General features: G+C 25.6%; 1 protein-coding gene across 1 annotated transcript; it reads right to left on the bottom strand.

The window, feature by feature from the left end:
* Nucleotides 1-617: 617 nt before the first annotated feature.
* Nucleotides 618-9,537, bottom strand: LOC130670135 (putative uncharacterized protein DDB_G0291608). The gene is made up of 6 exons (XM_057473351.1): nt 9,261-9,537; nt 8,517-8,656; nt 8,342-8,434; nt 7,930-8,238; nt 2,659-2,724; nt 618-2,573 (listed from the first exon to the last, which is right to left on the bottom strand). The coding sequence occupies exons 1-6, from the start codon at nt 9,421-9,423 to the stop codon at nt 1,965-1,967; spliced, it is 1,380 nt and encodes a 459-aa protein (XP_057329334.1). The 5' UTR covers nt 9,424-9,537; the 3' UTR covers nt 618-1,964.
* Nucleotides 9,538-10,044: the final 507 nt, after the last annotated feature.

The following is a 10,044-nucleotide window of genomic DNA, read 5'->3' as shown; positions in this document are numbered from 1 at the left end:
ATTTCAGCTCTACAGAAAGACTTTTTCAGAGTTTTTTTATAAATAAAAAGACTTCTCAAGTAAAATTTATTCAATTAATTAAAAAGATTCAAGTAAAAAATTACACCGCTACAATGTGGTAAATTGAAAAGAAGGTAAATTTTTTATATAGTATATTTTTATTAATCACCAAAATATTATTTTTTAAATATTTTTTTTTCAGTGACATCGAGTTACAATATTTTTATATTATTATTAATATCTATAAACTTTAGATTTATTATGTGAACTTTGCTGCTTTGAAAGATAGAGAAAATAAGTAAAAACAATAGAAATAGAAAGAAAAATCGAAAAAAAAATGGAAAACTAGCTCAAAATGTCAGAGTTTGATGTGACAAACAGAAATAAGTCGAAAATAGTAATCATTAAGAAATTTTAAACCTGTTTCAATAATCTAAAAATAACGATGAAAATTAGTTTTAATTTTTTTTTTTTAATTTGAAAATTATATTTTGAAATAAGAAACTTAAAAAGAAAACCATTCTAATAAGTTAAATCTTAAAAACTTATAGCTATTAGAAAAAAAAATATTTTATCTCTATAAATCAAAAATTTTTTTTGTGGTGCATAAAAATTAGTGGAAATTTAAGATAATACTTTTGATAGGGTACAAGACGGATGAACAAGTTTAATCCAAATCGAATAGAGTTGAGTTTAAGGGGTTATATCCACTTGTGATTTTCAAAAAATCGAATTTTTTTTTTTGTCATTTTTTGAATGTACATATATTCAAGAATATTCTCTGAAAATTTCAAATCGATCCGACAATTAGTTTCGGAGATATGAGCGTATTAGTAAGGACGTCTCCGAGCGTTCGAAAGTAGGCAGAGCGCGAGCCGGAGTAGCAGCTATTTCTCGTAGCCGCTATACTTTTGTTCTCGACTTATATTGTGTTTGGGACCCTAAAATAATAATACAAAAGGTCTAGTTTATACTTGAAACCTATGTTGAGGAATTTTAAGTTAAAAATATGTGAATTCATCAGTTAAAAGTTATTTCCACGTAGACAAGTTGTGTTTGTGCTCAGTTTGTGTATTTCTCAGTGTGTAAAGTTCAATTAATTCAAGTAAATGTTATTTGAGTGCTATGGGATTATCACTTGGACCCAATGCTCATTCCTACGCGAGTAAAGACGACGCAGAGCGCATCTCAATTTCGGACGCAATAGCGCAAGGGTCGACGCGCGAGGGGAGAATGGCTCGTAGACAACAACAATTAAACATTTTGGAGGCAAACGACAAAGCAGAGGGTTCCTCTTATGATGCTGGAATAGATGACACGATGTAAGTTGAAAAAAAAAAATTTTAATTTAGTGTAAATCGTTCCCGAAACTTTAAACGCGTTTATCTCAAAACCGTGTTTTCAGAGTCGGTGAGCAAAATTTCTCCGAAACCGCTAAACCGATCGGTTTGAAATTTTTACACGACTTACTCAGATATATTTTTCAGGTAATGATCGAAGGAATAAGGTTTTGGACAATAATTTCGATTTTTTAAGCCACTTCGAAGTGAAAAATTTTCATGAAAAATTGAATTTTTTTTTTGAACAGCCGCCATTTTGTCAAAAATCAAAATTTTGACTAGACCTTCGATCATTACCTGTATTTATTTATTACAAAACTAAATATTTTTGGTTTTTGGTTTTCAGATAATTTGGACCAGAGATATCTTGCTCACCGCCAAGTACCTTTTTTTGGAGGTCTCTCCGCAGATCATCTACAGGAGCTAGGGGATCCAATATTTTTTTAAATAAACCGCTGATTGTTAAAGTACATTAAATTCTGTTTAAGTACATTTTTTCCATTAATGTATAAAATAAAATGCCTCTTGGAAAAAAATTCACAAAAAAACGCGTTTTTTCTGCCTCGCAAGTGGATATAACCCCTTAAAAGCAATAGATTTGGTGTGAAATGCAGAATATGTAAGCTATGCTTCAGGTAATGATCGTCGAACTGTTTTTTTAGCACTCTGAATTGCTCGGTCTAAATATCTATTCATAGCTCGTAACTGCAAAACAAAAACTCCCTCAGAATAATTACGCTGTTTTAAAAAATGTTGATAGTGTATAGATAGCAATTCTAATCTCCTAGCATCTAATTCTTCGCGGTTTCGAGTGTTTTTTTGTTTACGAACTACGAGCTTTGAAATGTTATTTACACCCCAAATTGCGTGTGACATTATTTTTATGAATTTGGGCGGATCTGTTGCGTCAAATGCCTTACGGGATTCTGTACTGCGAATGTAAATATTGTCTCCAACATGAAATTCGTCATGTTCAAGATAGTAGTAAGGATTATAACGATCCTGATGTTGTGGTTGCTGCTGTTGTTGTCGTTGTGGTTGTTGTTGTGGTTGTTGTTGTAGTTCTTGTTGTGGTTCTTGTTGTTGTTGCTGCTGTAGTCTCTGCAGGTTTTGGTGATAAGAAGCTACTTTTACTCGATATTCTTGATTCTGGCGTTTTAAATTCTTTATTTCATCATCTTTTTTACGGCTGTCTTGCATTAATCGCATTGTCAACTGTTTAGGCTCAAAATTCTGAAAACGAAATGTATTAAACGATACTATTGAGTGAATTTAATTAAATAAAATTTAATGTAAAAATTAAAAACATTTAGCCTACCGTTATATTTTTTAGAGCTCGTCGATTGCCATTTTGATCTTGATCTGATAATATAATGTTCGGAACCTGTAAAAATGTGATATTATTTAACTAGGTGTAATTTTCTATTTTTGTTTCGAAGAGTAAATTACAATTGAAAAGAAAGGAATTAAAGTCTTTGTTTTTTTTGACTAATGTAAATTTTACAGAAGAATTAATAATTTCTTTTGTGTATTTTTAATAATAAAATTGACAATTAAATAAATTCATTGAATTTATGAACTATTAATGCTACAATTATTTTTTATAAGCCTGTAATGTAAGCAGGTTTATGATCTGAAATATTATTAATAAAACTATAAATTCATATTTACTTGAAATAACATCTTAAGTTTCACCATAAATAACTCTGTTCAAGTGAACTTTAATAACTAAATGCTATTTCGAATTTATTTGTACGATTTATTGTCCTGATTAAGAAATCTAATTTGGAATGATTTGAGATTACGTAACTCTTAATTATTTTAAATCATTTCAAATCGACTCAATTATTTTACTTTCGAGGATAAATTTTGGAACGAATCATTTGAAATCATATTGAATTAAAAAATAACAAAATATCCTTCTATGATTTAAAATTATTTGAAATAATTCTAACTCTCGATTTTTGAAAATCGGGGTGAAACCAATAACTTCCCGAATTTTTTTAAAATCGTCAATTTTCTCAGCGGGATATTACTATCATTCCAGATCGCACTCCCTTCTCATAGAGTTTTGAAATGATAAGTTTGATTTTCGTAAAGGTTTTTACATAACCGAGACACAATTAATTTTGGTTACCTAAGAATTGCTGGGAAATTTTAAATTTTAATGTTTTTAAAATTAAAATAAATAATTTTCAATTTCTGTCTCGCTTGTCTTCGAAAATTGATTAGATTTTTTCATTTTAATTTCGAGCGAGCATCCAATCTTAGATTTCTAAGAACTGCTGGGAAATATCAAAAATTAGATACTTAGAAAAAAAAAAATAATTTCAAATTCAATTCTTGATGTTTTTAAAAGTTAATTCCAAGTATTTAATATTAATTTTAAACCAGCATCCATTTTTGGTTTCCTGACAATTGCTGGAAAATTTTTAAATTGAATATTCTAAAACTAAAAACATATAATTTCTAATTTAGCCTCTGATGTTTTTGAAAATGAATTCCAAGTATTGAATTTTAATTAGGAATCTAAGAAAAGATGCTTGCTCTAAATTAAAATGAGATACTACAAATAATTTTCAGAGAGATGAGAGACTGAAATTGAAAAATATTTATTTTAATTTCTGATATTTTAATTTAAAATGTGCCAGCAAATTCAAGGAATAGATGTTGGTTTAAAATAAAAACTAACAACTTGTGATAAACTTTTGAAAAAATTAGACTAAATTTGGAAATTATTTTTTATTTTTATTTTTAAAATCTTAAAAATAAAAATTTTCCAGCTGTTCTTAGGAATCTAAGAATAGATGATGGTTTAAAATATACATTGAATACTTGCATTCCATTTTTAAAAACATCAGAGACTGAGTTTGGAAACTATTTATTTTTATTTTGAAACTATTAAAATTGTAATTTTTTTAAAATATAAATCAATAATTTCCGAATTCCGTCTGATGTAAAAAAAATGAATTACAAGTATTTAATTCTAATTATAAAACAAGCATTTATTCTTAGTTCTCTAAGAACTACTGGAGAATTTTATAATTAAAGATTTTAAAAATAAAAATAATTTCAAATTAAGTCATACTTTTTTAAAATCAATTACAAGTATTTAGTTCTGATTTTAAACCAACATCTATTTTCAGTTTCCTTAAATCTGCTGGCAAATTTAAAATTTAATTATCAATAGTAAAATTAAGTCATTTTCAATTTCAGTCTCCCATGTTTTAAAAATTTATTAGAGTATCTCATTTTAATTTCGAGCGATCATCTACTCTCAATTTCCTAAAAACTGCAGAAAAATTTTTTAATCTTGTATTCTAATAATACAAATGAATAATTTCTAATTCACTCTCTCATGTTTCTGAAAACAAATTTTAAGTATTTAATTTTAATTAGAAATCTAAAAAGGAATGCCGATGGTATAAAATAAAAATTAAACGCTTTGAATTAATTTTCTGGGACATGTGAAACTGAAATTGAAAATTATTCATTTTAATTTTTGACATTTAAATTTAAAATGTGCCAGCAGATTCAAGGAAACCGAGAATAGATGATGGTTCAAATCGAAATTAATTCTAAAAAATATCTGAGAATCAATTTGAAACTATTTATTTTGATTTTTAAAATGTTTCATTTGAAAAATTTCCAGCAGTTCTTAGGAATCTAAGAATAGATGCTGGTTTAAAATTAAAATTAAATACTTGGATTTCATTTTCAAAAACATCAGAGACTGAATTCAGAAATTATTCATCTTTATTTTCAAATTATTTAAATTCAAATTTTTAAAAAATATAAATATATAACTTTAGAATTCAGTCTGATTTTTTAAAAAATTCAGTACAAGTATTCAATTTTTATTATTAGCCAGCATCTATTCTTAGTTCCCTAAGAACTGCCGGTAAATTTTTAAATTAAATATTCTAATAATAAAAATAAATGATTTCTAATTCAGTCACTCATGTTTTTGAAAATGAATTTCAAGTATTAAATTTTATTTTGGAATCTAAGAGTTGGTGCTGGTATTAAATAAAAATTAAACTCTTCGAATTAATTATCGAAAACATCACGGACTAAAATTGAAAATTATTTATTTTTATTTTTAAATGATTTAAATTTAAAATTTCCCAGCAGTTTTTAGGAAACTTAATATAGATTCGCTCTCGGAATTAATATGAGATACTATAATAAATTTTCGAATACATGAGTCACTGAAATTGAAAATTATTCATTATAATTATTGACATTTAAATATATAGTTTGCCAGCAGTTTTTAGGAAACTAAAAATAGATGCCGGTACAAAATCAAAATTAATTACTTGTAATAAATTTTTAAAAATTTCAGACAGACTGAAAATTATTCATTTTAATTTTGAAAACATTTGAATTTTAATTTTTTAATCATAGATGTAAATAATTACCGAAACCAATCTGATATTTTTTTGCAATTAATTCCAAGTATTTTATTCCAATTTTCAACCAGCATCAATTCTTGATTTTGTAAGAACTGCTGGAGTATTTTAAAATTTAATGTTTAAGAAAGTAAATAAATCAATTCAAATTCAGTCTCTGATATTTTTTTAAATTAATTCCGTATTCAATTTTAATTCTGAGCCAGAATCTATTTTTAGTTGCCTTAAACCTGTTGGGGAATTTGAAATTTCATATTCTAAAAATCAAAAATAATATTTTCAAATTAAGTCTTACTTTTTTAAAATTAATTCCAAGTATTTAATTTTTATTTTAAATTAGCACCTATTCTTAGTTTCCTAAGAACTGCTAGGAAATTTTAAATTCTAATATTTTAAAAATAAAAATAAGTAATTTCCAAGTTCAGTCTGATATATTTTCAATTTTATTACGAATACTAAATTTTGATTTTATACCAGCATGTATTCTCCTTTCCCAAAGAACTGTTGGAACATTTTTAATTTTAATAATATAAAAATCGAAATACCTAACTTTTAAATTCAGTCCCTGATGTTTTTGAAAATTAATTTAAAGTATTCAATTTTAATTTTGAGCCAGCATCAATTCTTAGTTCCCTAAGAACTACTGGGGAATTTTAAATTTTACTATTTTAGAAATAATAATAAACAATTCCCAAATTAAGTCTGTTTTTTTTTTAAATAAATTTTAAGTATTCGAGTTTAATTCTGATCCAGCATCGATTTTTAGTTTCCTTAAAACTGCTGGCTAATTTAAAATTTAAATATTTTAAAAATTAAAATAAATAATTTTCAAATTCAGTGTGATATTATTTTTAATTTATTACAAGTAGTTAATTTTGATTTTATACCAGCATCTATTCTAAGTTTCCTAAGAATTGCTGGGAAAAAATAAAATTCAATATTTTAAAGATCAAAATAAATGATTTCAAATTCGGTCTCTGTTATTTTTTAAAATTAATTACAAGTATTCAATTCTGATTTTAATCCAACATCTATTTTCAGTTTCCTTAAATCTGCTGGCAAATTTTGAATTTAAATATCAAACGTTAAAATAAGTCATTTTTAATTTCAGTCTCCCATGTTCCGAAAATTTATTAGAGTATCTCATTTTAATTTTAAACCAGCATCTAATCTTTGTTTCCTAAGTACTGCTGGGAAATTTTTAATTTTAAATTTAATCAATAAAAATAAATAATTTCCAAATTAAGTTTGATTTTTTGAAAATTATTTACAAGTAGGTAAATTTAATTTTAATCCAGCATCCATTCGTATTTTCCTAAGAACTGAGAAATTTATTTATTTTAAAAATAAAAATAAATAATTTCGAAATTCAGTCTGACATTCATTAAAATTAATTATAAGCATTTAATTTTCATTTCATACCAGTATCTAAAAATAAAATAATATCGGATTTAAAAAATGTGTATCATAAAAAATTAAGAATCAAAACTTCATTTGGACAATTGTTTTATGTCTTGAATAAAAACTTATTCATTTTAGATAATTTCATAATATTTTATAAAGTTTCTGATATATTTTCACGAAACAAAACATATTTTTATGAAACTTTCTACAGCATCATGTAATTTTATAAATCTTTATAAGGGAATACTTTTCACTAAATCTTAATTAATTATTTTATGGTTCTATAAGACAATTTTTTACTTTTTTAGAGCTTTAAGAATTTCGTATAATTTTATAAAATTCCCTAGTAGCTAAAATTTTTTACAGAAAATTCAAAGGGAAGTTAATAACAATTTTGTGACTTTGTTAAAACTTTCATGGAATTCCACAAAGTTATATACAGTTTTATGAAATTATATCTAATCTTTTAATTTTAAATAATTTAATATAATTTTATGAAACTTTTCATTATTTCATTCTGAAAATTCCTTGAAATAATAATAGAAGTTTTATAAAATTTTATCGATTATCAGAACGTTTAGAATTATTTGATATAATTTAATGAAACTTTATGCAATTTTATGGAATTTTAATAATAGAACTTTTAAAAATGTAAAGTAATTTTACAAAAATTCAAATCTTTATTTGGAAATTTTGTAAGTTTCAGAAAAAGAAATTAATGATTTTTTTTTTATTTTAATCTAAAAACTCTAGAAACATGTAAAAAAATTTACCTCATTACTTGCGGGTGGTGCTATGGACTCTGAATAACTAACTTCATTATTGTTAATTATTTTCACGTTTGCCTCAATATGTTTGTGTTGGGGTTCACCAAACATATCATCTTCGCTGTCTGAATCGGGAATAATTGATCGGTTTCTGGTTTGGGAGATGCCATCAAGCTCAGCATGTCTATCTTCTATACTATCATTGACGAGTATGCCAGACGGATCTTCATTGTCTAATAGGCTTTGTTCTTCTATTTGGTCATCATTATTAAATATTTGTTTATTTTTATCATCTGAATTAAGTCCAATAGAAACCTTCAACAAGTTCATTGATAAAATATTTGTCAAAATAATGGGAAAAAACAGGTGCAGGGGTAAATTACTTAACAATCATTTTTAAAATCAATTGAATACTTACTTTTCCTTCGGAACTTTCCCTATTATTTTTATAAGTTGTTATTATGTCTTCGACCTTTTGTTTTTTAGATTTAATTACATTTTGCTTTTGTTCCTAGATACGAAAATAACAATCTTTTAAAAATAATACTTTTATGGGACCTATTATTTTTTAACTTAAGAAATCATATACTTACTTTCCTTGCTGCTTTAAGCCTATTGACTAACGACTGATCTTCTTCGTCATCATCCGAAGACGATGATTCTAATGATGACGGATTAGTAACAACAGGCTCTCGAACGCGAAAATTCGGATTGGCCAGTTTCTCTTTTGAATCTGAAATTTAATTGATCATATGTTAGTTTACAAATAATTAATTATAAGTATCTAATCATTTTTAAAATCTATAAAATGTAGTTAAATAAGTAATCATTAGCCCGTAAAATCCGAAAATTATGACACAATCTCCCAAACATTATCAATGTTGAAGTTCTTTTAAAAATTACTTGCTTTTATATTTTTATTATTACAACACTAATAGAATTTTAGTAATTAAATATAACCAACGTAAATAAATATGATATAATTAAAACAATAACAACTAAATAAATGCTCAACCCAGTTCAATTTTTACCACGGCACGTATCACTATTTTAAAATTTATATACGGCATCGGAAGTTTATGTTATTGAAATTAATAAACATTTATACGTTTTTGTTTTGTTTCTTATTTTTTAAAATAGAAAAAAAAATATTTTTAATAAATTGTATTTATAATTTTTCAAATTTTATATATATAAAATTTTCCTTTCGATTTTTTTTTAATACAAAAAAGTTTTAATTTGTAAATTTTGCGATAATGACAGGTTATTCTATTTTTATAAAAATTTAATTCTGTTACGCATTACTTAACTAAAAATTCTATTTTACTTTTACTTACTTGAAACATGTAATATTAAGCATCTACATTTTTTTCTACCATCATTGTAACGATATACACAGTTTTTTGTATAAGCGCCGTAATCACTGAATTTTTTTATGTAACAAGTTTCAACTACTGCCTTTTTATCTTCTTTGGGTATTTTTATTAAAGCGTACTTCATTTTATAAATTTTTTACGTTATAATTAATTAATAAAAAATACAACACAGTGCTAACTGGCTAGATGCGCTTTACACTACACTTAGACTACAACGTGAGAAACTAACAAGTGAATCTCTTTGTGTCGTTGAACTAAATACTTAAACAAACAACCAAGTTGCCCCACTACTATAGTGGCACGTGCCGTAGGCACGCGTCGAGACTCAACCTACCACAAATTTAAAATCGCTGCAATGAATCCAGTCGATGCGCACGAAAAAATGGTCAAAGATCGTTTTCTCGGTAGGTAAAGACCGATTGTCAAAAATTTTTTTTTCAAAATACATACTAGAAAAAAAAAATGAGGAAAAAAGTTGACATAAATTTGGAGGGTGATCATTTTTTTTTTTTTTATAAAAAGATTAGATGTAAAATTTTTTGGGGTTTAATAAAGAACAAAATTTATATTAAACGAAGTCTCTACGACGAATTGTTGCTGAGATAAAAATTATTGAAGCGCGAAAAATGAAACAGCGCGTCATTTATTTTCCGCGCGCATATAAACAAAAGGCTGTAACTCGGCAGCAAGTCGATATTTTTACAAATTTTTTTATATTCTCTTAGTAAATCATATATCAACTTTT

The sequence above is a fragment of the Microplitis mediator genome, chromosome 6, assembly GCF_029852145.1.
Source record: "Microplitis mediator isolate UGA2020A chromosome 6, iyMicMedi2.1, whole genome shotgun sequence".
In the NCBI taxonomy this organism is placed as follows: domain Eukaryota; kingdom Metazoa; phylum Arthropoda; class Insecta; order Hymenoptera; family Braconidae; genus Microplitis; species Microplitis mediator.
Note: the sequence above shows the minus strand (reverse complement) of the source record. Positions and strands in the feature narration are given on the sequence as shown.